The sequence below is a fragment of the Athene cunicularia genome (genome assembly GCF_003259725.1).
Source record: "Athene cunicularia isolate RWA chromosome 2 unlocalized genomic scaffold, athCun1 chr2_part1, whole genome shotgun sequence".
Classification (NCBI taxonomy): Eukaryota; Metazoa; Chordata; class Aves; order Strigiformes; family Strigidae; genus Athene; species Athene cunicularia.
Window position 1 is genome coordinate 47,985,785 of NW_020799095.1, and position 27,642 is coordinate 48,013,426.

Here is a 27,642-nt window from a genome sequence, read left to right on the forward strand (position 1 = left end):
TCTCTTGAAGTGAGCAACAGGTCAGTTCAGGGTGGGCATTTACTATGTATATTTACTGATATTTGCATTTTGTATGTCCTAATAAAATAACAGCCACCCTCACCACCACCCCAGCACTTGGCTTTTAAAATCTAAGACTGCCTCTCCACTTCCACTATAAGATGCTTATTTTTACTTCTTATTGCTTTGCCCCAAATATTCCTGTGTTCGATTAAACATCCTCTGAGCTTTCTTTTTGGGTTTCCAGCAGAAAAGTACTGGGGTAAAACCATGGGAAGCACTGAAGATGGATGGACATCAGATATAACACGTTTGCTTCTGATAATAGTGCCTTGTTCCCAACTGAGTTGAGAGCATTCACAATTTAATACTTTTATGAATGCATTTTATGAAAACTAAGTTATGCAGATGAGTGAGTGTCCTCTTGCTTATGGAAGACCTTATTTTTTGACAAGCAAATTTATCAGCCATGTGGAGTTTCCCCAAAGTCCACAAGTCCAGCAGGCAGCTTGGCCCTAAATAGGCCAGACACCCACTGAAGTTAGGAAGGTCTCCCTGAGAACTCCTGTCAGCTTTGGATCTGTGAGTCAGTCTGGAATGTAGTTTGGGACCTAACTATTTTCTGCTTTTTCTTTCAGCAGCGAAATGTCAGGATCAAGTTTGAATATGAAGGAGAGAAAAGGTATGTACCCAACTCAGTCCCCTACATGTACAGGGACAGATTACCTTTTTTACCCAGTGTTGTCCTACTGGTGTCAGCCAGCTGCAGATGAGTTCACAGCAGGATTCATTCTCCTAAAATCAACTACAGTTTTATATGCCTTGCCTCATCATCCCGTTTGCTGCAAGTACCTCCTGGGATTTGCATGCAGACAAAGTGGTTCCAAACTGGAAGTCATTAAATGCCTCTTACCAGGGAGGTAGGTTGCATGCTTGGATCCTTTTCTCTTTTTAATTCTTGAGCCCTGCTGAACGACAGCTGAGCTGCAACTCTACAGAAATGTGTCCTTTGATTAGCAGCCTATGACACTTACTTAAGATAACCAGATTTTGGGCATGGGTCCCATAAAAATAAGAGCTGGGAGTTAAAGCTTGCCCACCCTTCCCTGCTTGACATTTTCATGGAATCACCTCTGCTTGGTGCTTGGTGACTGTGGCAGGGCAGGATGCAGGGCTGGAAACTCACAGGCTGATGGTCCAAGTTGCATCTTAAAGCCAAAGAAAATTTAAGTAACGTTACCGTAAGGCTAGACTATACCTGCTGATACGTACCTATAGGGCTTCTGCATGTGATGGTGCAGGAGAGTCACAGGGTGCCAAACTGCGTCATTATCTCTTCCAATGATCCTTCATCCCTGTTCAGAGCCTCTTGCTGAAAATGGGGATGATAAATCGATGACCAGTGCCTGATCCTGGGTCTTCTCCAGTGAAGGGCTGCTGGACTTTCTTATTTTTCACCCATACCTCAGAGTAGGGGGAGGAGCAGAGGAGCTGCACTAGGATTTTTGGTAGATATTCTTGCAGGGTAGGTCAAGTCCCTTCTTGGGCATAGCAGACAGGAAGTGTGCTTCTACTAAATTGAGACTGTTGTTGTATTTGTTTGTGTATACAGGATTATCCAGTTTCCAAGACCAGTCAGATTCAAAGAAGTGGTGCAGAAGGTCACAGATGCTTTTGGACAGACGATGGACTTAGTCTGTGTGAACAATGAGGTACTCTTCTCCTTATTGCTAAGAGGGAGTTTTACGGTGCTGATGCCCACTTCAGAATTAAGCAGTGATTTGTTCTTAAGGCCTTAATTTAGTGTTGTACATGGATGTGAAGAAAAATAATCTTACTTTGTGGTTCCTAGCTAGTGAGCGTACAAGAGCTGTTGTCTGGATACAGCTCAGCTGGATTCTCCAGACTCCAAGCCAGGCTTTTCCCTTCACACAATTATTTCAGTTAAGGCCTATTAAATGGTGACATAAGAATATTGTCTTTCCCCCAGAACAACAAATCCCTCTAACTCAGGGAGGGGGAGGATTAAGTAACTGAGATGATGGAGACATTGTCAGTTCAGCTGCACAGTCAGCAGCAGTAGATGTTTTCCCATTAATAACCTTGGGTCAATAGGACCAACTTTCAGAGTGTGCCTGGCTGGTGAGAGCACACACAGCACAGAAAGGAGAACAGCTGAGACCAAATGGCTTTCCTGCGAGCCCCATGAAGTGACTGTAGCCTACTGTGTGATTGGGTTAGATGTGAAGCCTCCCCATCTTGGGGGCAGTTGCAGGAGCATGGTGAAGTCCAGAGCATGAGGGACAGTGCTGCTAACACAGTATACTTCTATCTAGCACTGACTTTGTTTCACCGCCAAACCATGTGCATGTTCTTGTGATTAGGTCTGTAGTGAAATGTGCATCACTGAAGGTTCTGTTAGCAGGTCCTGTGGCCACATACAAGCAGCCAAGAAACCCTCCTTCTGTGATCCTTGCATTTTAAGGCTTGAAGGCCTTTCTTCTCCAACCTTCTTTATAACATAGGCCACTGTGTTTTTCCAACTTTTTCTTTGAGCCCAGCACTGTATCTGAAAGGACGGTACTGATGACTCCTTTTACCCAGAAGGGGGAAACCCTAGGCATCTGTTTTCGCGTGCTCAGTGTTTTCTTATGAGGCACCTCACCATGAGCTGGGCAGGCATCAGAGTCACTGGGCTGTCAAGGTGGTTTTGGCTTTGGGAAGGAGGAGAGGGCCAGATGACAAGTAGGTGGGCTTTTAAACAAAAATTCTTTTGGATCTGTCCTGACAACTTGCTTGTTCATGTAAGAGCCTTTCATTAAAGTATGAACGGAAAGAGAGGTCATGAAGAAATCTTTCTCTCTTTTTTTTTTTTTTTTTTTTTTTTTTTTTACAAAAAAGTTGCTATTCTTTTATAATAGGTACCTCATGATACCAGTGTCCGCTGGGTTTTGGGTTTGAATGCCAGTCAGGTTTCTAATCTTGGGCATTCTCTGACTGCCCTCCTGGGAAAAGCCTGCCATTGAATTCTCCAGGAATGACTCATTTCATTCCAGGTTTCTTTCCACTGGAAGAGGAATTTTTTCCAACAGCATACAGAAGCTTAAATAATGCATTTTACCCCATGTTAAAGACTGTCTTCCTGGGCATGTGCACAGCACACAGCAGGACCACGAGCAGGCCTTTGGGTACTCCTGACTTCTTAGACTTGAGGATGACTTTCAGTGTTTTGTTTTTCTATACATAAAAATTCCTCTTTGTGAGAACCCACACCTTTGGGAAGAGGTCTAAGCAGTAGTAATTCAGAGTTGTTATTGTGGAAACACTATAAATAGACAAAAGTGACCTTTGGGGAGATAGCCTACATGTCCACATGGTGACACCCTGGTATCTGGCTCCTAGTGTGTTCTGGGTCAGGTTTTTGAGTCTCATGACTGCAAGTGTCTGAGGTCACCTGACTACAGAGTCATTACAATAAAATGTTTCACCCTTTCTTCACACTCAAAGGGAACTGTGCAGTAATTCCTTATTGCCATCAGATGTTTCTCTTGCAGTAGCACCCTGTAGACCAAAATTACACTGAGATCAACAGGCGCCTACAAAAGCTCACTAAATGGCAGTCCCTGTCCCAGTGAAGCAGGAGTCCTGAAGCCAAGATCAGTGAGATGAGCATGCCAGCTGGGTGGAGCAGGGGCACGCATGAATCACATCCTGGTGGGACCATGGAATCAGCAGGCTTGGGCTGGTATAGATAAGAGTGGCTGTGGGTGTACATGGGGCATGTCTGCATGTTAGTTCTAGGCTGGGCTCATCTTTCTGGTGAGCAGAATCTGGCCTGGCCATGGACAGAATGGCATGGTGTTTTCTAGACAGTTGGCTGCATTATGGATTGAAAGACTGACTTCTGTGGCAAATGCTCTGTCTGAATCGGTCTGTATGCACTGCTAAACAGCTGCTTTGGGTGTGACTAAGGGTTACCTTGTCGTTTGTTCCATCTCCATGAACAACTTATGATATGTCCTTGGGCAGAGCACTGAACCTCGATGTGCCACTAGTTCCCTTCTGACCTCCTTGCTTGTCTCCTCAGAGGCTGTCCCTCAGCATCATTTTGAAAGGTTAGGGAGAGTTAAAGCCTAGGGAAGTGGTAGAAGCTCCATTATGGGGGGGAGGAGATAAAAGCATATTTAACAAACATTTGTCGAGAATTGTTGATGCCAGTTGCTTCTGCATTGGGCAGGAAGATGAACTAATTGACCTCTCAGATTTTTCCCCAACCCTGTTTCCTACTATTCTTTGGCTTTCTGCAGTGTCTTACAGAGTGAGGTCTAGCAATATTGTTGTAGATGGTGAAAATTCACCCTTTGCACTCACTTTCTTAGACTGCAGTGGATTGACTACCAAGTCCCTTACTGAAATATTAGGCTTCAGAGGAATATACTGTGTAAAAACAAGAAGAAAATCTAATAAGCTCTGTTTAGTGAAACTTTGATGTAGGTAAACTTTGCTGTTTGCCACAGCTGCTCACTCCATAGACAGAATAAACCCAGTTACTGGAAATGCACCCTGGCAATTACTTCCATGGTTCTGCATGAGTCTATATTTAGTTTCATGCCCAGTAGATATCTGTTCCTGATATCCATATGTGCCACAGTCTGGAAGCCAAATGGAGCAAAATCTACTTGCCAGATGTGGGTAATAGGTAAAGCCAAGCTAAATACTGGCTCCAGTCCCTTTTACAGGAGGGCAAATTTTGCCTGATGTTTTTGGCTCCACTGAAGCAGGCATGCAAATGTGTTAATGTTGTGATATTGGAGTGAGATGGAGTGACCTGCAGAACATTCTGTTCAAAGCAGCAGCTGAGGGATTGCTCTGAACACTTGTGAGGAGCTCAGTAAAGGGGTGGGTGAGCAGTGGGACTATACTTACAGTTCAGAGTTAGCTTCTGCTTGGTGGTGAAATGAGGGGGAGCCGCTCTCCACCATTCTCATTTCTGTCTGGGTGAATGCAGGAGAGAAGGCTTGTCTCCACTTGATGCACCTGTGGAGCCCTTGTGAACTTCAAGAGAGTTAAGCAGTGCATGGAGAAAATATCTAAGCTCTACTGCTTAAGGAATCAGACTGTCTGAGAACAGCTGCACAGCATTTGGGAGACATATTCAATACCATCTTTGTCAGATATCTGCTGTGAACACAGGTCATTCATTCAGATCCCAAAGTTTTACCATGAACCATGGTCTAACCATTTACTCCATGGACCTACTGAAAGCCCTAAATAGTTGGTATCTACCTGGTGAGTACTTCCCTTTTTTTCATGTCCAATCCCTGTCCCAGACTGGGAGTCTGTTTCAAGCCCTGCTTGTGAGGGCCGGCCCAGAGAAGACTGGTGTTGATGTTCTGTATACCCCCCAGCTGGTTAAGTCCCTTGCTTGGGAGGTAAGGGACATCTTCATGAACTTTTCCCCACCTGGTTGGGTTGAGAACTCAAGTCCCTACACCTGTAGGATATCCTGGGGCAAGGCTTTCTCAAGAGTTCTTCTTGGAATCTTTTTCTTACACATAAATAGCTAAATAACTTTCAAAGGGTGCATAGCCTGATTATCCCTCTTCCTGAGTGCATGTGCTAAATACTTTGCTCTATAGTCTTTTTTTTCTGTCTTTTTGTAGAATTTCTCAACTACATTTGCATACCTTACCCCAGAAGAGCGCTCCTAGCTCAACCTGGAGTTCGTTGCTTAACTATCTTTTGAGAACTGGCCTGGTCCTTCCTCAGCAATTACCACTGCTTCCATCACTTACACCTGACAGCTTCCTTTTTCTCACCTGCTAATCCCATTTCTGGATATCTAACTCTCCCATGCAAGCTATAAGAGTCCTGGGTATCTAATTTGGGACTGAAACTCTACAGAATAGCAGGTTGCATTAAACTTAGCCATTGCAGTGCCCCTTTACAGACCTGGCTTTTAGTATCTCAAAGCTGGCTGTCTAAGGTAGGTGTAAGCTCAGGACCACCACAGCTGTGGGAGCTTGGCTTTCCAGGTGGGACATTTTGAGCCCCTCACTACAAGAAGGACATTGAGGTGCTGGACTATGTCCAAAGAAGAGTCATAAAGCTGGTGAAGGGTCTAGAGCACAAGTCTTATGAGTAGCGGCTGATGGAATTGGGGTTGTTTAGCCTGGAGAAAAGGAAGCTCATGGGAGACCTTATTACTCTCTACAACTACCTGAAAGGAAGTTGCAGCAAGGTGGGTGTTGGTCTCTTTTCCCAAGTAGCAAGTGACAGGACAAGAGGAAATGGCCTCAAGTTGCACCAGGGGAGGTTTAGACTGGGTGTTATGATCTTAAAGGTCTTTTCTAACCTAAATGATTCTATGATTTGATGATGTTAAACCTGACGTTTATCATATGAAATAGGTGGCCCGCATATGTCTGCAAAATGGGAACGAAAGGTAACTCTCCTATCACACAGGAGAGGAGAAACTCAACCCAAACCTTGAGGTGCTCACAATGTAGAAACAGCAGTCACAGGGACATCTAGGACGGATCTTGGCAGGCTTAGGCTGTGGTCCTTGGGTGGAGGAGGTGACTGTAGCAGTTGTCCAAGGTGAAACCTCATCTTTGTTGGCCAGGATGCACAGTTTTTCCTTGACCTGGTCATCTCCAAAGTTCTAGCCTCAGTTCACACAGTCTGAGGTGTGTTTGCCTCCAGGCCAACAGCCAAATCCTTGGCAACACCCTGAGATCAAAAAGGTAGACACAGGTGGCTTTTGAGTGTTGTCTTCTGTGGCGGTTGATCTGAGGTGTGTTTGCTGTGGCTGGTGGCATGAACCCTGATCACCCAGAGGGCTGACCTGCCTTTCAGGAGTTCTGGGCAGCTGTGGTGCCCAGTAAGACCAGTGAGAGCCTACTGGGAGATGTGGCCACTTGGTCCCTTTGGTAGGTGGAACTGCTGTGTACTTTGGCACAGGCATGAGTATAACATGTGCTGTGTTGGCTGGATTCAGTGCCAATGCCTGAGGCAACCTACAGAGGCTGAGGCCTGTTTTTTATGACATTAGGCAGAATGTCCATGAATGAGGGGCAAAAACTTGTGGTTTTAATCTTAGCCCAAGGCAGCAGAAGGCCACAGGGCCCCTCTGAAGTGCAGCTGTGTTGGATGTTGGAAGCTTTGCAGGCTGTCTGCAGGATGTGGTATACCACACAGCAATGTCAGGAGGGTCAAATTCCCTCTGGAGATATGAAGGCAATAGTCTGCTACTTACCAGGAAAACATCAGGACCCTTAGCTGCCTGATAGACATGGCACTGTGTAGTTCTCTGTTCTGTTAATGTTATAAAGAGCAGAAGCTGAATTTGTCCTGCAGGGAGTCAAAGAAGGGGTTCTTGGAGGGAGAGCAACAGACGCCTTTCCCTTTTGATATGAAAGAGCCTCTTATTTGTGAGATGTTCCCTGATTTCACCTGATGCCCAGACACTAGGGAGACTGCGTCAGTGAGCCAAGAACACAGGCTGTGGAGGTAGGGAAGGCCACTGAGGGTCTACCAGAGTAAATCCTTGGGTGCAGTTGGCTGCTTTTTTGGAGCACCATTACATGATCATGTTCCGAGGAAGAAACCCAGGAAGGATGTGTGGGCCTGTTTTGGGGCTGAGTAGCAGTACATCTTGCCTACAAAATCCCAAGATCAGAGCAGCCCCAGAATAGCAGCCAACAAGCCTAAGATTTCATCTCAGCCCTCTCCTCTTCACACTAGCTGAATTGGTGATGTGACCTTTAAGCTGTCTCCTTGCAGATGTTTTTTGTTGTGATTTTTTGCGTCTGTTCCTTGGTAGATGAGAACTTGGAAGAAAACGTTAGAGCTCGTCAAGCTCGAGGGCATGGGGCTGTTTTCCATCTGCCTTTTCAAGTTCCTCCCTTGTCCCCCAATTTCCAAGCTGCCCACTGCAAGGATCTGTCTTCTTCTGTTTACCCAAAAGTGTGACACTGCCATGTGCCGGTGTTTGTTCAATCCCTTCCAGCTCCTGATCCCGTTGAAATCCCAGGAAGATTTGGACAAAGCTATGGAACAGTTGGAGCTGAGCCCTTCCCTGAAGAGCCTGCGGATCCTTGTGAGCGCTCCAAAGAAAGCGAATGTGAGCCCTTCACCTTCTCTGCTCTTTTGTGTCCAGAGCGAGATGTCTTGTTATTGTGTTGGGGAGTGGAACGAGTCTCCTGATGGTGCAGAGCAGAGGGCAAGCTGTCATGAGGTGGGTCAGCCCTGCTCTGGCTCAGCTGCTCGGAAATCCTCCTGTGGTGGAAGCCCAGAGACTGATCTCAGCTCCCTCTAGCTCCTCCTGCATCCTGTGAAGGGTTAAATACCATACTGGTCCTCAAACAAGGCCAAACCCCAAGAGAAACCCTTGTGCTTTCTGCCTAGGGATGCTGTCAGCGTTCCTCTGTAGCCTCTCCTCCATATACAGGGTGATGCCCTGGCCCTTGCCATGCTGGGTGGCAGTGTGAGGGTTGTTCTCTCCATGTGGTGCTGCAGTAGTAAAGGCCAGGAAGACCAAACTGGATATTCTTTCAGTCTCATGCAGGACTGTCTTTTTTTCCATATTTATTTATTTGTTTTTCTTGAGCTCAGTGGTTTTGCAGTTAAGCCTGTTAGCTTGACCTCGCTTGCACAGAATGTCTTGCCAAAGCACATGTCGTGCTGCCCCAAGCACAGTCTGTAAAACAAGGGATTTGCAGATGTTGCAACTCTGTTTCTTCCGTATGTTTCCTAGAAGTACTGGAGAGACTGGGACTCTTGAAACTCATAGTGCTTGTCCTCATGCTACCGCTGGTGCTTGAAGCTCCTGGAACTTCTCCACTCTTTTTAAGAGGCTCTCAGAAAGCACAGGGACCAGAGTCCCAGGGGGAAACTGAACCATCAGTTGGGGTTTCCTAAATCCTGGGCAGAAATAGGGTGATTTGTCCAAGCAACTGTGGGAACATAGCAGTATTGCAAGTCAGCTACTAAGACCAGGAAAGCCAGGTAGATTCACTCATACCTTTGAGAGTAGGTTCATCTCTGAAACATACGCTTCCAATGTCATACATAAAATTATCACAAAATCACAACGCGCTGTAGTGTGTTATCTTAGTAAGACATGGCCACTACCATTTAAATTGCCAGTTGGATATGTGTTTCTTTGCTCTCCCCCTTATCTGTCTTCCCTAGCAGAGCCTGATCCTCCACTCTCTGTTCCTCTACTCTGTTACAGAGGAACCTCAGTCTGCCACTGAAGTCTAGGGAGAGTGGAGGAGAGGCTCTGATTTTGGGACTGTAATCCTGAGTTCAGGCCAGGGATCAGTCTTTGTATCTATCTGGAAATAATGCAGTGCAGGAACAGTCTTTTATGTCAAATATCTGTATTTACCATTATCGATTGGAGCATAATCTTAATCTTATTAGAGTATTTTAATAACAGATGTGAATTGTTTGTGAATGATTTTTGGATTATGTGCATGTCTTTTTATATATATATATATACATATATATATATATATTTCTTGAGTAATATGGTCATAGGGAGCCAAATACAGGGCTTCACATGGTGTGTCCACAAGGGCTCTGGCTGAGTCTGATCATTTCCTTTGTCTGATTACCAGCTTCTCCAGCCAAACAACAGTAAACAGCACGAAATGAGGATCTCCCGATCCATGGGTGATATCATGGGATCCCTGTACAAAGACTCGGAGAGGACACGGAAGTATTCAACAGGTCAGTGAAATAACAACACTCTGGGGGGTGTTGTGTGCTATTACAAGCTGGCCACCATCCCTTCTCTTTTCTATCACACCTCTGTAGCTGCTACAGTCTGGACAGTCACCCTCATGTCTCCCACCAGTAACTCAGTGCAGTTGCGGCTTATCCTCAGGCTGAGGAAGAGACTCTGCAAGCTGCACAGGTCAGATGAGGTTGTGCTGAGCAGGGAGGCATGAAAGCTAAGAAGAACAGGGGATCTGAGGTGTAATTTGAGGGGGAAAATGCAGTGATAAAAATCTCCAGTGAATTTGATGCAACTGAGCTTTATCAAAGTGAAGAGTGAGGATCTATAGAAAGCCAAGGCTTTTTGAGACCTTGACATACTTATTCCTTTAACCATCTGCTGTCATTCTCTCAGCATCTCTCCCCTTTTCCAGTTAGCAGAATAATGTACCTGAACGGGCTTGTGTTCCATAGCTCCTGAGCTGGGGCTGGCTTCAACACGTAAGGACCAAATACATGTCTCCATGCCACCAATCTGTTCTTGTAGGTGAAATGAAGTCTGTGGTAGCTGCTTTTCTGGTTTCTCAGGAGAATGGATGTGTGCAGTGTTTTGCAGTGGTCGCATTACATATGAAGCAGAGTATCCCTTTCCTTCAGAAGTGCTGGGAGTAGATAACTGCAGCCTCTGAAACCAGGCTGGCGAGTGCCTGGTCTCTTCTTGAAGCTCTGCAAGGACTGGAGTTTGTTCATAGCCTTGTATAGACTTTTCTTTGGTTTTCTGTGCTTGAGTTTATGCTTTTCTTGATTTCTTGAAATGACGAACACTCTTAGTAAGCTGTCTGTAGGACCTTTTGTGTGAAGAACTTTGTAGGATTTGGTAGAGAGCAGGGTGCTTTGTGCAGAACTGGTAAAATAGCTCATAGGATTGTATAGCAGGGGCATAATTACTCATATTACAACTTAGAGGCAGGATTAATGTTTTTGTCATACAGTGAACATTCTCGGCCATGTCTGTGGGTGCTGGTTACAGAGTAATTTCTACAGATCCCTATTTTTTTTTATTACTTGACAACTGTAGAAATGACAGCATCAGAGGCCTTGAATAAAGTGAGGCCCTCCTATACAAGTATACATGAAGATATACTTCACCTTCCAAAGATCTGCTGTACTTATATGGCAGTAAACACTTCCAAACTCCTTTCTCTGTATAACAAGAGTATTTTTCTCCAAGGATTTGCCCTTTCTCTGTCTCATAGCCTGTGCTGCCTTGATAACATACCCTGTGGTTTGCTGCATCTGACAATAGGAAATGTTCTTCTAGAGTAGGTCCAATTTAGCCCCTTGTGTAGCCATGCCCAAGTCTTACTGAAACCAGGGGTAGTGGTACATGTACAAGAGCTCTCCTTGGGCCTAGTGTTTGGATGTACTAGGGTTGTCTTTTTCTATTGTGGGTTGGGGTTTTTTTATATCTCACATGGCTCTGAAGAGTTTGCCCAGAGTCTGGCAGAGTCACTAGATGACCCTGAATGAAATGTGCACACAAATACATGGTAAGGCACAGAGCCTCAACAGAAACTGTGCTTGAGCAAAACATCTCTGCTGCTCTTTTTTTGGCACTTGTTAAGCTGTTAATGTAAGCCAGCAAAGAGCTGTGGCACCAGGAGCTGTCACTAATGTGTGAACCAAGCGTGATGGGCAGAATTGATTCCATGTGTAGCTGTGCTAGCGAGAAGATTAGTTTTTTCTAAGTTAGATTTTCCTACTAACTTCTATGCCATGCTTTGGCCTTTCCTTACTGTTTTGGAGCTGCTGTAATACCAAGAGAGTCCCTGACCACATCCGCACCACTGACTGTGAGGTGTCACTGCCTTGAAAAGCGTCCTGTAGATAAGACAAAACAGACAAAAGAAGAGGTATCATCAGCTCTGCAAGGGTGAGAGCCTGAGGTACAGATGAATTTTGAGGAAATATCTGAACAGCAGAGCGGGGGAATGGACATAACATGCTGGTTTAATCTAGGTAACGGAGGAGGACTGGGCAGCACCAGATGTAGGATGCAGAGCATGCTAACGTTGGGATCTTCAGGAGGGTCGGCATGCCGATTGCTAATGCACCAAAACTAGTGTCCTCGGTGCTATTCTATAGATAGGTAGCAAAGGTTACCAGCCCACCCTACAGTCATCTCTCTGTTTTTTCCATGCAGATCATCAGTCTTGCTCTTAGTTTGAAAAGAGTTTGCAACAAACCCTCTGCATGGTAATAGCACACCAGGCCTCTCTTTGGAGTTATCTGGGATCTGTATGAAGCTCCTGCAGCCCTGTTTAGGAGGTGTTCGCAATCCAGCAGATTAATTTTTTTGACCTTCTTAGTTACAGAACTGGGTAATCTAGCAGCAGGGCAGCGAGCTGAAGGGGAGGGCAGTGTTTCAAATGGAGTGTAAAACTGAACGTCAGGCAATATACAGACATGATCCTGTGTTGTGGTTCCCTGAACCAGGGATTTCATTGAACATGGTGGATAGTCAAAAGGCAGCCTAAGAGGCTGGGATTTCTGTAGGAGAAACTATATTTTACTTGCAGTTGCACGGTATTTCAGTGTTTGCTTCTGCTGTCATCAAAGTGGTTGCTATCAAGAGAGCATCTTAACTCAGTTTGGCTTTTCTCTTGAAATCACATTTAAAAGGAGATTTAAAGTGACTTTAGAAAAAAAGGTGGTTCAGGGTCATGTTCTCAGTGTTTCTGAGATGTCTCATGTTTTTTCTGCTGACTCTGCCTTGTTAGCAGCAGTGAAAAATAATAAAACTGCATGTTGTTGGCACAAGCACATTGGAAGGCGGGTAGGTCTTCTGAGGAAGATTTGGCTATTTTTGCTTCTGCTGGACAGAAAATGTCTTCACTCCATGTCCCTGAAAAACCTTATGCAAAGTCAATATTTTCTTTTTTTTTCCCATAAACTTTTTCAGTGAATCCCCCTTTGGGGGGGATGAAAAATGTTCCAGTCTCTGGGTGACCAGCATCTGCAAACGTTCAGCTGAGTGCCAGGAAACTTTGGCTAAAACCTATTTGGGTTCTGGATTTTCAGATAACTGAGGGTTGTTTTTATTTACTTTGAGGAAATACATGTTTCAGAAAATTATCCACAAATTATTCAGGAGCCCCATTCCAGAATCACCATTTAAGTCGAAAGTTCCCAAAACCTTTTTTTTATTAAATTTTACTTTGTTTTTCTATGGTGGCAATCCAGGCTGCTGAGCTGTGGCATCATGTGCCTGCCAGCCCTCTCCAGACCAGAAGCGAATGCTGGCTGCATCCAGGATGTCAAATATGGACCAGCCATGGGAACAGCAGGTCTTTTACCTGGGTGAATTGACACCGCAGTGATGGTGCTGAGGTTTTCATGGGTGCCTGGACACATGTGCAGCATCATTTAACCCCTGCTAGCACTGTGGGAGGATTTGAATGCAGATCTCCAGAGAGAAGACAGCACAAAGACTTTGCTGGTGCACAGGCTGGCCAGATGACTCTGAAAAACAAAGGCCTGGAGGTGATATCTGTGCTGTTAAATTCACGGGGCCAGGACATGAGCACTGGCTAGCCGTTGATGAGGTTGCTTAACCATTAAGCACATTCTTTGGCCAACCCTGTACCAGTGGCTGCTGTCCCAGCAGTGCCCGAGCACAAATTGGGGTAGCATGGGCTAGAGACCTGTTACAGGAGTTGAGATGGATGAGACTCCCTCTGTTTTGAGAAGAGGAGAATTTGGCTTTTGTGCATCATGCTAGCTGCTTTAGGGCTAGAAAATGGGCTCTGTCCTGCTTATTAGTGTAGAAGTACCGTAAGGTTTAGCTTAAATCAAGATGTAGGAATCCATGCTCAGAGGATCAGCATGGAAAGGAGGGAAACATGTAGGGGTCCCACTGAAAAAGAAGAAATTGGGGGAGATTTGGTCCATCTGCTCACACCTCCCCTCAACAGTCACAAAGTGAGAAATTTGCTGCAGGTTTGTCTCCTCCTCTTGTACCACTGCTTCCTGAGCCCTGTGTTTCTGCCAAGGCTCAGAGGAATGGCACATCTTGATGTCATGTCCCTCATTCAGCTCTGCGGCGATGTCATCCCAGGGCTGGGTTCTCCATGGCTGCAGCTGTGAGTGTAGGCGGCTGCCAACAAACCCTCCCCAGCTCTGACTTTTAAGGGTCTTCACATCTACATCAGGACCCCTGCTTGATGCTGATCAGTGATGGATGAAGTTTTGGGAAGGACCTGCCAGAGCAGGGAAAGGGTGAAGCCAGGGAACATGGAGGCGGAGGGAAGCCAAGCCTGGCACAGGAGACCTGGCTGTACGTGCAGCACCACAAACTCTGCACATACTGCATGAAAGACACTTTTAAAATAAAAATAACAGAAGGGAACATGAAAGACCCCAGTAGATGCCAGAAGTGACTGTGAGTCTCCATGCTGGCCTGGTTCACCCTGCTGAGGACACGCTGTGCTCTAGTCTCAAATATATGGCTTTACATTAGTGTGTGTAACATGGAGCAGGAATCCCTTCCCAAAGCACCTTGCTCCAAAGGGTAACCGAGGTCAGATGCTCAATCGGTGCCAATCTGCAGAGTTTCTCTGAGTTCAGGAATCCTGAATAGAGCTGCTGAGATCTGACCAGTATTAAGCTTATAAAGTGCCTTAAAGCCTGCCCCATCCCCACTGAGTCTGAGGGCTGGAGAGCTACATGTCATCCTGTAGACCCCAGGAGGACAGTCTCTTGGGGGTGTCGTCTCTCTGCCTGGTGCTGCTGCTGTTTCTTGGTCAAGTGTGAAGAGCATCCATGATGTATCAAACAGGCATATCTGGGCTTTTCTGTCTGTCTGGGATGGGTAAAACAACATTATCTACTATATCCAATATGCCTTATGTTGCCCCCACTATGAATTAAACCTGCCACTGAGTACCACAGTTGTGCTCTCTCCCTGACCTTGTTTTCTGTTTCCCCCACTCCAGCAGCACTGAGATTGCCTGAGGTTTTGTTAATGGGGCAGGATAGGACTGGAGAGGGGAATCAGTCTTGGGTGCTGGGGCTCTGCTGTCTTCCCTCCCTGTCTTCCTCCCAGGTGGATGGGCCCACATGGATGTGAAGCAGCAGCAACCAGTGTTCTTGGAGGTGTGAAGCTGCATTAATTACTTTGAGCAGCTCTTCTACCCAAACAGCCTGGCTGAAACTGATCTGGTTCAATCCAGCCGTTTCCAGGCATGCAAAAGCCTAAGCATGTTGTTTAAGTTCCTTGCCTGCTGGGAAATGGCTAGTGTCTTATCCCCTTTTACAGTTTTTGGCAGGAAATGTGACTCTGGAAGGTCAAACAGAACTGACCTGATGACTGGGAGTAGTTGTTACAGGCAAAGTCTTAATGTGAGATCATGCAAAGTCTTTACACTTGTGATAAATCTCATTTAACTCCCTGAGTTCAAAATCAAACAGGGCATGTACAGCTCTTTGTAAAATCCGAGTCAAAGGCTTTCTGGGCAATGAATGAGTTGTTGCAGCGAGAGATCCCAGCACTGCGCGAGCAGGCCCACACCTCATTGTAGCAGTAACAGAAACGCTCAACAGAACTAAGATACAGTGGTTACACAACGCCAAATCATCCAGCAGCTTTTTGGAACAAGAGCCACCCAAATGTCCTTATGATGCATTCTGGATTGACATCTGCTAAGCAAAAGAGGGGATGATAATGCAGTGATTTATTCAGGGTGCCTGAACTGTTAAATAGTTAAACGTTTGTTTATTTATCTTCAAAGAGAGGATGCTGTACTTCCCAACTGGTTTTGTTTTTAGGGCTGGTGGAAAGCCAGTTCATTATGAGTGCTGCAGCACTTGAGAGATTCTCTCCCCTTGATCTTGGCGTTACTTCAGTTGGACTTTTTTCCGCTGTGTTCTTATCCTGCAGGAAATCTGTGAAGGAGAAAATAGGAAGATGAAAAAAAGTAACCCAAAGCCATATGACTTTTATTTTTGAAATCCAAGCAAGGAGTCTGGAGGAAGACATACCATGGGATAGAGATATCTATGTATTTGGTATAAATCCAGCAAGCCTGATTCAGTGATCTTTAACAGTGGTGTGACACTGTTAACATTAGAAGCTCCTGATGCGTATCGGCTTAAGTGAAAGGTGGGGACTTGGATTTGTAGTGTTGATCATGCTGATGGATTTATGCCAGAGATCAATCTGACACAGTAACTGTGATGCAGAAGAGGCAGAAGTGTTGTGTTGATTGATCAGTGTTGACTTTTCACGATGGGATAGGCCCCTTCCCAGTATCTTTCTCTTGCAATACTGTACTTAGCCTGGGCATGTTGTTACCAAATGGTAACAATGAAGGAAAGATTTGTCAAGAGTGCTGCAAAAAGGGATACAAAGTGTAAGGAAACACATCTCCATGTGCTTTCTAACTCTTAAAGGATGTGTACTTTTTAGAAGTCTGCTTAAAAACAAGTTGTTGTGTTGTGTGAAGGCTCACATTGCACAACGCTGACCAGTTAAAGCTTCAGCGTGGAGCAGCATGGATCTACGTCAACAATTCCTCACCATGAAGTGATGACAGCCCAAGGATGGAGGGGAGGGACTGCAGAAAGACACGTGGAGCCAAGCCTGCGCATCTGGGCCAAGTGAGGGCAATGCTTCCTAAAGCCTGAAAAGGCACAAGGAATCAGTTAGAGTTGGTTTGGGGGAATAAGGGGAGGAATAGGATGTCTATGGAAGGAAGCTGTGGAGTTCTCTCCCAGGTGCAAAATAGAAACCCGCTTCTGTTAAACAAGCCCTGTGGCGGAGCCCATGGAAGCCTACCTATCTGTGCTGAGGTGCACATCATGCACTGCAAATCCCTGGGGGTTTCCAGGTGGCTCTGCCTGGTGTGGAGGCTCTGCCAGCTGCAGGCGTGGAGCCTCGGGGGGACAGGGGAGAAAACTCTCCCTTGGCAGGAGATGCAACGAGCTGAGCCCACAGGTCGTTCACTTCCCCATGGCTCATGGATTTGAGGGCTGATTTTCCATCCTCTTTACTTTTGGATAGGGAAAGGGGAAAGAAGAGGTGTATTTGAGTGCAAATTGTTTTCCATATAAGCAATGTTTAAGTGATGTTGCACTGAGTTCGCCCGGACTGTTTCCCAGATTGCTGAACAAGGCAGTGATGTGATCCAGGGAGGAGGTGCCCAGAGGTCAAAGAGGGGAGGTGGGTTTGGAGTTTGTGTTTTGCTTTGAGATTGACTGTATCACAAGAAGACCCTGATGTCCTTTTTTTCCTGTCATCGACAGCACCTAGATATATTGCACAGGTCTTAGGATTCAGGGTAGGTTGAAGGCTAAAGTTTGCTAAATGTTATGTGGCCACACAGTAATAAACTGTCCCTGTTGCAAAAGCTTTGTAGGACACCCATAAACAGTATCCATCTCTAGCTCCTCTGTTCCCTTCCACACAAGTTCAAACCCAGTAGCATCTCCAGGAGGTCCGTGATCACTGGAATAGCATCTCTGGAAGGACTTGGATGTGGCAAGTCCTCTCTTTGACCCATGCCTTTCCTGTGTCCCAGGCTCTCTGCACACTGGCCGGAGCTCTCCACCCCCGGGCAGCGTTCCTGAAGAGCAACAGCAGATTGCTCGCCAAGGATCCTATACCAGCATCAACAGTGAGGGCGAGTTCATCCCTGAGACCATGGATCAGAACGTAAGTGGGGCCAGGGCGTGTCGGTTAAACTGGGGCAGCATTAGGCATAGGGATGGCTGCGCCCTGAGTGCCATTCTCACCATTAAATCCCCAGTGGGCCCTGTGCATGGGGCTCAGGCCTGCTTTTTCCAGGAATGGGTGCCTCTGGGCTTGCAATGCTCAAGAAACAACAGGTCCGTTTTCCAGGAAGCCTAAGAGCCAGCTACAGTGGTGATGGAAGCATGCTCGGAACGTCAGGTAGCTCTGGAGGAGCATAAATCTGGGACGCACGTGCACACCAGCTGCCGGGCCCTCGTGGCCACAGCCTTCCCAGATCCCAAGGACCACAAGGGAGTGTGCCAAACAACTGATTGCCTGCGATTGCAACAGCCTGGGGATGTCAGCAGCTCTCACTGCTTCCCGTGTGCTGTTTCTGCTTGAGCTCCAGTTACAGTTCTTGGCTCTGCCCACAGCTTCTCTCTATGGTTTTGTCTCTCTGTCCCTCCCCCATATTTTTTTTTCCTGTCTTAATAAGGATTTTGTATATTCTAATTCCTCAGTAATAAAAAAGCAGCTAGTTCTTTAGCAGTGCTGAGCAATACCTCTTCCTCCAGTCAATTTGGTACCCACAATGGGGGAAGCTCTGCAGTGTCGAGGGACCAGAGCAGAAGCAGCTTACACCTCCCTCTCCATTTGCATCTCTGCCCAAACTATAGCTCTGAAGAGCTTAATACAGGTCCTGTGAAGTCACCTGGGCTGTCTGGGCACACAATTCATTCTTTCAAAGCTCTTGGAAGGGCAGGACCAGGATCCACAGTTTGCAGGAGAGCTGGCTGTGCAGGAGGGACATCCAGAAGGCACTAAGCTCACTCCACAGACTGCTGTGACGGCAGGCCCCAAGGAACTTGCCTGGGGAGACATGCATTTCTTACACTCAGATAGCACCCACTAGCTCTGCTTTTGTGTTCAGGCTGTGCCAGTGTTTCCATGGCAAAGTTATGTTTTCAACGGTTTATTATATAGCCATTAATAAAATAAGAAGTCACTCCGGGTGAGTCTTGGCAGCGTCAGAGCGCAGATGTATCTTGTGCTTCTTGCAGCCAAAAGTTGGCTTTCTATTGTTTTCACATGCCTTCCAAACACGTTTGGTAGGATTAAGACAAAGTGTGTGTGCGTGCAGGGGGAGGGTCCCTGTGAACCCCCCTTGGGTGTAAATCAGTGCAGCTCCACTGGCTGTTACTGGAGCTCCGTTAGTGCTAGCTGAGCTCTGAGCCTGCTCCTGATGAAGGTTCCCAGATGCTCTTCTTGCTTTTCCCCAGCATCACGCTGTGGGTGGCCTGCTGCCCTTCTCTGGAAAATTAAATGTAGGAGAAAGGGAATTTGGGGATGTGGGTTGGTTTTTTTTTTCTTTTTTCCTTGAGCAGCCATGCTTTTCCCCATATGGGCTTTGCCCTCAGCATGTCCTTGTGCTGCAGCTTCCATATGTGCCTCATAGAAAACCACTTACAAGCTGGTGCTTGCTGCCTGTTGGGGGATGCCCCTGTGCAAGCCTGTGATGTAACTATGGTCTTTGCCTTGAGACCAGCTTGGCAGATGAACAGAGGTTGAGTATGGAGCCTGCTTGGATTCCCAATTTTATGCTTTTGAGAAATGTGTCTGTTTTGGCATTTGGCACTTCTGGGAGAGACCTGGTGTGGCTGGCAGAGGTGGGGAGTGGGGTCTAGCAGAGCTCTTGCTCCTCTTTGGCTAGTGTTTTTTGAAGGATGAGGCTTTGGGGTAGAAACTGGGAAGCAAAGAAAAATTGCACTTTCCAGTTGAAACTGACCTGCCAAAACAATGCAAGCTGTTATGACAGCTGGTTGAGGAGGTCTAATGCAGGAGCAGCGCATGGAAAGGGAAGCTGTTACTGTACAGAGGGAAGGGGAGCGATGTGGGTACAGGAGCCAGCGAAGGGTGACTCCACATGGTGTTCAACCCTCATTGTTCAGCTTTCCCAGGAATGAGCTGGGCTTGGGGCTGGCTGTGGAGTAGAGGTTAGTGAGTGTCCACAGTGGGTCTGCAGCTAGGAGGAATCATTGTACTGAATGCAGCACAGCGTGGCCCTGAGCAAGTTGTGTTCCGTGTAGAAGTGCACATAGCCCCTAGGTTTGCCACTCAATACAAAACCTCTGTTGTTGCTAACCAGCTATAAATAACCCCCTCCCATACAATGTCTCATCCAGGAAGCAACACAAATGCAGCTTTTGACTCACTGAGCTAGTGAGAGCCAAGCCAGTTCCTCCAGCCAAAAGCCCTGATGGTGCTTTGCTTATCACTGGAGAGGAAGGCTGGTCTTGTGTGCCAGGGCAGCTCAGGGATGTCAGGAGTCCAGGGCTTCAATCCTGGCTGTGGCCCACAATATCCATTTGGCCTTGGGCACATCATTTGTGTCTTGATATTTATGTTTTTATTATTATTTTTTTTTCACAAATACTTGGAATACTTTGAATCTCATTGACTTCTCAGCATGCTTTGAACATGAAGGTGCTAATTATCTTTGCCTCGGTTTCCCTACTGGCAAATAGTAGTTGGAAAGAACAATAATCCAGAGGGGCACCATAAATGGATTTCCACTGGGAAGAAAACTTCTGTTAGATTGGATCTCATCTGTACTGGAGCTGGCATCAGCTGGTGTAAATCAGGCAGCTTCAGTGGAGCTTTGTTGACCCTGCAGAGATCTGCTAGTATTGGAGCTTGAAGAGCTGCAGTGCATAGTTTTATGTTTTTTCCCTTTTCTTTCACTGTCAGATGCTTGAAGCTTTCATCAGCCCTGATGAGTCACTGTCTGGGAGCTGCCAGTCACTGGACAGATCAGTGGACAGGTGAGTTGTGCATGTCACCATGTTCACAAGCTGAAATGCAGCCTCTGCTTCACAGAAGGAGAGGAACGGGGTCACTGGCACCCCCTGAGGTTCCCGTCGGGATGAGGATGCACCTGAGAAAACCAAATTTATCCTGAGTGCTAAAAGCCATATCCCAGCACAGACAGCTGTGTGATGGTATGATTTGGATTTCAGTAATCTGAGCGGGACAGTGTAACTGGGCATCTGCAGACAGCCTGGCTTTCTGTGCTCAGATTTTCTGCTTTGGTCAGATCCCTCTCCTACCCCTCTGGCTTTCTGCAGTCAATACTGCATTAGCCTCTGCATGCCTCCTCCTCACTGGGCACGCTGTCTGCTCTCCACTGACCACTTGTAAATTTGGCAGCCCCTGATCACTGCCAGCAGCCACAGACATGTCAGTCAAGGTGCTGAGGACACCAGATGAGCAACAACTAAATTTAGCTTCTCAGCAGGAAGCAACTAGGACACGTTGTACTAACACAGGCTGCAGTTCAATAGTTGGTGCAGCTGGTTGGTCCAAGCTCACACGTGCACAGCAACCGTATGTTTACTGCTGTGCACGGTAGGCTGTGTATAAGACACAGTGTCCTTTTGGGAAGCAATATATATTTTTTTTTTCCATCTGCATCAAAGATTTCTTTTTTTTTTCCTTCTGTTGCTTTTGCCATACAGCACCAAGGCTGTGTTCCAGCAAGTCTGCGTTGTGTTGATTGCGTAGCGTGCTTCGGGTTTGCAGCTCTGTGCACTTTGGATCTGTCTCAGCATCGAGGTCCATTTCCTTTCTGTGGCTTTTAATAATTTCCTGTGATGTATTTGCTCGTTATTACCTCTGTATCTAAGCTGGATTCCTTGTGGTCCCAGCCTCTATGCCCCAGCTTTGCGCTTGCAGACTTTGCTAGGAAGAACAACAGAAGGAACACAGCCTGGTTATAACACTTTATTGTTACAATGAATACTGAGAGAACTGAGAGAAGAGTGTTAGGCATGTTTGCGAGAGGGTAGTATGGCTTGATTTCACATATAGAGAAGCAGGCACCTGTGTTCAGTCTTAGGGGCTAAGGAGGTTGAAAAGGCACGAGGAAGGCTATATTCTTCAAAGGCAGAAAGAGGATGGCTATTCCTGCAAAGATGTAGTTGAGCCCTTGCAACCAATTGCTTGAGAGGGCATTAGCCTCAAGAGGGCAGAGCTAGTCACCAGGCATGGTGACCAGTCTGATGCTAAAAAAAACCACAACAAATTCTGCTTTGCTGTGGTAAACCTGCTGTGATCAGCTTTGACATGAGTAGATTTTAGAGCACTTTGCAAAGCACATTTCTACTATGCCCATTTTATTAAAAGGGAGAGTGGAAAAACAAGTGCAGATCAGCCTGTTGGGCCTTAGGTTGGGGTGAAATTAGGATTGCTGAGATCCCCTTGCAGTGCTTTACCATCCTCTCAATGTAGTTTAAAGACCTTGAGCCTTGAAGTGCCAATCCCGCACTTCCCTTCTGGTCTTTTGGGAGAGTGTGTGTGCCCAGTGACGGTACAGACCCTCTTGCATGAGGAAGGTGGGCAATGATGTTGCAGAGAAGGGGAGACCTCTGTGAATCAAGCATGACTGAAGGACTTCGGTGTGTACATCTGCAGCAACTAAGCAATGTTCAAAGAAAGCAGAGTTGCACAACTGAACACTTGATGTTGAGGGAAATCTGTAGCCCTCCTCCTGTGCTGTCTTGTGCATAGGTGTTATAGTCTTTGGCTGCTTCGTTTCAGCCTGGTGGTTTTTGCAGGATCCCTTTTGTTTGCCACAGAAACAAGCTGCAATCCAGAAAAAAAACCAATCTTCATTCCTGTGCAGATTGAGCATGGGAGCTCATTTGGGTAGACTGGACCAATCAGTGCATCTTGTGGTATAGCCTGTCATTTCTCAATTCATTCCATAGCCTTTCTGATATAATAAAGTGTATCCTTTTTTTTTTGTTTTGTTTTGTTTCCTCCCTTTGCAGCCCTCCCTTTACCCAAACCCCTGTTCCTGGAAGGAAGACCCATCCCAAAGACAGTCTCGACTGCATGGGTAAGCACTCTTGGAAGCTTGCATTCACTTCAAAGTATAAAAACCATGTAGTAAAGAGACTGGATAAAGGCTATTAGAGACATGACACTGCATGAAAAGCAATTACAAACAATCAAGCAAACCCACTCCATTGCTCAGGTTACACTTCAAAAATGACCCTGCAATGATCAAACATGAATGTTCTCTAAAATCCAAAGGTCCAGAGCATCAAACACAGGCAAGGCTGCTCTTGTCATCATTAAATTATGGCTCTGCAGCAACAGTGGCAGTAATACTGAAGAACATTTGGGCCTGGTTTGGGAATCAATTTACAGCAACAACAGTCCAAACTGGGCCCTGAAATAAATGGCTGAGAGCAAGTAAAGCTGTTGAAAGATCAGAGATGAGTTCTGTGTTGATAGAAGTTGCTGAGGGGACCTTGCTGTTGTATTTGGAGACAACTGCAAGGTACTGACAAGCTGGAAAAAACCTTGTGGGATCATATTTTGTCTCTGTTAGTACCCATGAATTGCACTTTCAGGATCCCAACTTCCTACATAGCAAAACCCAAGTCCCAGAGTCTCTAAGGAGTTATACCTCTTCCACTTGAATTAATAATAATCTCTAATACTGCAAATGCTGTTAAAGAAAGTGTATTGGTAACTTGCAAGGATCATCGGTTACTGCTTAATCACTTATAAACATCCAGCTGGTTAAATCATGGAAACTCTGTAATATTTTAATGACTTTCACTATTAAAAATGAGCAAATGGCAGTCAGCCTGTGGCATGATAACTCATTTCTGGCCTGAGGCAGGATTTCTAGATTGAACTGTAGAGATGAAGCTGTGGTTAGTCCACGTTGCTGAAGGTTTTAATACATCCCTAGTGGTAGGGGAGGCATTTTGCTTTGAGACACCACTCAGCATCATTGCTCACACGTGGCTCACTGAGAACCTCCTGACCTGTCCTTGTTGCTTTTCTTGCTGACCATATTTCAGCCATTATGTGCTCCTCTTGCACGCTGCTGTAATGGGGAAATCATGCTGAAGTGCAGCAGAGGCCAGGAGTGGTCTCCAAGGAGCGGCTGCTGGCCCCAGGCTAAGACAAACAAACAATCAGAACGGACTGTGTCATTAGAATTGGATGGAGGAAAAACAGGAGGTGCAAGATGGGGGGAGGGGAGAAATGGCAGATATTTTAATCTCAGATTATTTAGTGCTACCAGCAATGGCTTCCTGTGCTGTGTTTTTTATTAAAAAAATATGTCCTTATCTCATATGTCTATCTCTTTCATAATCTCACTCTAATCTAAACTCTGATAGTCTTTAATCCCTTCTGTATATTCTAAGTCTATCTTTCTAGCATTTAATCAAAGTAAATATAAAAGTTTGGACTTCTGGAGGTATAACTTGGTCTCTGGCTTTCAGAGGTCATGAATTGTATCTGAGAAGAAAAAGGGGAGAGATCGTCCAGTGTTCGCCAAGTGCTGTTTTTTTATATTTCCCTAGAAATAGCTGATACCAGAGCAGAGGCTTTGGAGTAGATGGATCTAGGCCTGACCCTGGCTGGTAGTTCTGTTTCCACACTAATTTTAGCATTTTCCATGTGCAAATAACATGTTTAGTGCTCTGCCTTGGAAACCAGGCATGGTCTGTGTTAATCCCCTGCCTTGTATTTGAACAGTGTCGGCCAGGATCCATAAAGTCAGCAGTTAAACCGCTTTGCTTTTAGGGTACCAAGACCAGTGTGTCTAACCCTTTTGACTAAGGAGTGCGTGACTAGACAGATTTCAGAGTGAGCCTTGGGGAATGTATGATTGTGTTCACGAACAGCTTGTCACCTCATTCTTACCTGTAATTCAGTGTGAAGACCAGAACACTTTCCCATAAGAAGCTCTCTGGGCATTTGATGCTGAGCTTATCTCAGAAACATATGTCTTCTTGCCTCCTGTCAGACTTTGACATCCCGTTCTGTGAGAGATTTGGGAAAGGTGGGACCTTCCCGAGGCAGTACCACCTCTCCCAGAGTCGCAAGGACTACAGTGACGGTAAGAAAATGATAGAGGATCAGGGTGGGAGGTGCTCAATCCAGGATCTCCATGGCTTGTGACAATGCTTAGGACTGGAGAGACCTGAGAAGGAGAGATTTCTAATAAAGGGAGAATCACCAAGTAATTTGGGATTCACTTGTGTATTCTGAACAGCATCCTCTGTGAGACCTTGCAGATCTGCTCTTGGGAAGTGCTGGGCATCTACAGCATGTATGAAAGTCATTGCTCAGCTGTTTCTCTGCTTACACTGGTTGTTTTAACTGAGCCACATGGATGATTGGCATTTCTCATCCCTGGCGATACTAGTCCTTCTGTTCTCCTAAATTGCTTGCTTTTGAGGATGCTGGTTTGTGACCTTTACAGCAGGTTTCTCACAGAGCTGTAGGAAATGCCCTAGCAATTTCAGGGTACCAGTATCTGTTCACATCTCTGTGTTCAGCTGGTGAGCTCTGAGCTTTGGGGACCACTTCATGACCCTCTTACTGTTTCTTCTTTCACTGTATAAGACTGCAAGTGGTGGGAGGCAAAACTGAATGAGAATCCAATTCCCTTGGAAAAAAAATACTGAGAACATGCAGACAGCATATTGAACCTTCCAGAATGAGCTTCACCTTTCACTGACACCACCCTTGTTAAAGCAGTTATAAGATCTGGCATTGTTTTCATGATCACATATTGTGGACTTGGGGATGGCAGGGATAATTTGCAGTGTAAATCCCTGTCTGTTCAGAGTTTTAACTGTGAGTAACCACCACCAAAAATCCTAATGTAATTAAACTGTTGCATAACCCTCTGGAAACATCTGCATTAGATGTAATGCCTGCTGTTAACAGCTCTTCAATTGAATTAAAAATGTTCACAGGGCTTTGCTTCAGTTTCATTATACTTGTTTTGTTTAATTTGAAGAAGTGCATCGCTGGATTAGGGCAGCAAACGTGAGGAGATGATGATAGGTAGATCCAAGCTGGTGAGTGAGTTCTTGCCGTAACTCTTCCCCTTTTCTCCTACAGGCCGGAGAACTTTCCCCAGGAGTTACTTCCCACAGGAGAACCTGTTTCAGCTTGTCCCTTCTAGCCGAACCAAGAGCTTTAATGGGGACAGCAAGCTCAGCACCTTGCAGTATGATGAGTACAGGCCCAAATGGTGGAACAATTGTGAAAAAGGTCTACAGGTCTTCAGCACCTCCCCCACGAAAGCTAGGAACTGTAAGTGAATCAAAGCCACTGGTGTCTGAGGCCTCAGTACATCTGGGTCTCAACACAAAATTGAGTTGCTGTGACCTGCTGAGTTACTGGGCATTAACTAAGCTAACCATGTGTGAATGCACTTTGATTCCACCACCAACACGAGGCACACTGCACTAGCTTATGTCTCAGTGAGGAAGACTTAATACAACACACTGTATCTTACCTTGGCATGGAGCTGAGAGCGTGTGTGGGGTCAGCTGGTGTTCATCACTTGCTGAGTTGCACAAAATTGCTTCTGTGTTGGACTGTCAGTTTGCTCACGCAGCAGAAGCTTCCAGGAGATTTGGGATGTGGGAGAAAATGTGTCTGGTCTCCATTCCTTGGCTTACATTGCTATCACCCCAGAACCCAAAGATGGTATTGCAGGCTGCTCTGGTATTGCAAGACTGGCCATGTTATAGAAATTGGTGCATTCTGGGCCTGTTTAGTGATGGATAATAACCTAGAAATGACCAGTGAGATAAAACTCTTTATTGGTTCCTGCCTGGGTTGTCACTCAGCCATGCTGTACCCTGCTAACTAGTCCTATACTAAAGGAGAAAAAGTGCATCATTGGATAAGAAAGCCGTTTTTGGAGGAAGGGCTCTTAAAGAAATGTGACTCTGGTGCTTGCAGCCCAGAAAGCCAACCGTATCCTGGGCTGCCTCAAGAGAGGTGTGGCCAGCAGGTTGAGGGAGGTGATTCTCCCCCCTCTACTCTGCTCTCATGAGACCCCACTTGGAGTTCTGTGTCCAGCTCTGGGGCCCCCAACATCAGAAGGACATGGACCTGCTTGAGTGGGTCCAGAGGAGGCCACGAAGATGATAAGGGGCTGGAGCACCTCCCCTGTGAGGACAGGCTGAGAGAGCTGGGGTTGTTCAGCCTGGAGAAGAAAAGGCTGCGGGGAGACCTTATAGCGGCCTTCCAGTACTTAAAGGGGCTACAGGAGAGATGGGGAGGGACTCTTTGTCAAGGAATGTAGGGATAGGATGAGGGGTAACAGTTTTAAACTGAAAGAGGGTAGATTTAGATTAGATGTAAGGAAGAAATTCTTCACTGTGAGGGTTGTGAAACACTGGCACAGGTTGCCCAGAGGGGCTGTGGCTGCCCCCTCCCTGGCAGTGTTCAAGGCCAGGCTGGACGGGGCTTTGAGCAGCCTGGACTAGTGGAAGGTGTCCCTGCCCATGGCGGGGGGGTTGGAACTGGCTGATCTTTAAGGTTCCTTCCAACCCAAACCAGTCTATGATACTATAATTCTGGGACTTGTTTCTGCTTTATACTAATGCAGACTGGGAGACATCCTCCCCCACCCATAGCATCATTGCAAGCCTGATTTGAACTTTGTAAGGGCAGATGGACCCTGATGCTGAAATCTCCTTGCTGTGCTCTTCTCTCAACCCTCTCTCTCATATAGCTCTGCAGGCACCTGTGAACTGGAGGCTGGGGAAGCTGCTTGGAAGAGGAGCTTTTGGGGAAGTTTATCTCTGCTACGATGCTGACACTGGCCGGGAGCTGTCAGTGAAGCAGGTGCCTTTTGACCCTGACAGTCAAGAGACAAGTAAAGTGAGTACGAGGGCAGGACATTGTCCTGCAGCACATTGGGGAATCCTGGGCTAGAGGCTGCAGGTAGAGGTTGCAGAGGCATCTGTGTCCGTGATGGAAGGCAGTGTGTGGAGACAATATGTGTTGTTTGCTCTCTTCAGAGTGATCCCAAATGGCTTGTGGTACCAGTCAGCATGCTCTGGTGACTTCTCTGCCTTCTAGTTCCTTGGTCATGTTGGTCTGCTCTGTCTCAGATATCACCTCTTGCAGGTCTGTCTGGTCTTCCTTAGTTTCATCCTTCTTGCTCCCTTCACCTTCTTCCTACTCTGGGTGGTGCATTAGCTTTGCTGGCTTCTTCATTCACACCTTTCCAGAAAAACTCCTTGAGCACAAGCAATAATAATAAGTAAACCTGTCTCAAAGACAAGCCCTTGTGCAGACCATCTGTCTTTCTCCTTACCTTTTCCTTGGGGCTGTGCTCCTCATTTCTG

The 27,642-nt window shown here is 46.2% G+C and overlaps 1 protein-coding gene across 2 annotated transcripts in view; it reads left to right on the top strand.

The window, feature by feature from the left end:
* Positions 1 to 27,642, top strand: part of LOC113477214 (mitogen-activated protein kinase kinase kinase 3-like) — a 60,430-nt gene that overhangs the window by 25,457 nt on the left and 7,331 nt on the right. Inside the window, exons 3-12 of one of the 2 annotated variants that reach the window (XM_026843418.1) lie at positions 639 to 682; positions 1,613 to 1,712; positions 8,012 to 8,125; positions 9,627 to 9,738; positions 17,304 to 17,437; positions 20,204 to 20,277; positions 22,285 to 22,352; positions 24,288 to 24,380; positions 25,394 to 25,588; positions 27,024 to 27,172. In XM_026843418.1, the coding sequence (XP_026699219.1) occupies positions 639 to 682; positions 1,613 to 1,712; positions 8,012 to 8,125; positions 9,627 to 9,738; positions 17,304 to 17,437; positions 20,204 to 20,277; positions 22,285 to 22,352; positions 24,288 to 24,380; positions 25,394 to 25,588; positions 27,024 to 27,172 (1,083 nt within the window). The remainder of the gene's footprint in view (positions 1 to 638; positions 683 to 1,612; positions 1,713 to 8,011; positions 8,126 to 9,626; positions 9,739 to 17,303; positions 17,438 to 20,203; positions 20,278 to 22,284; positions 22,353 to 24,287; positions 24,381 to 25,393; positions 25,589 to 27,023; positions 27,173 to 27,642) is intronic. The other variant, XM_026843419.1, reaches the window with a different exon arrangement.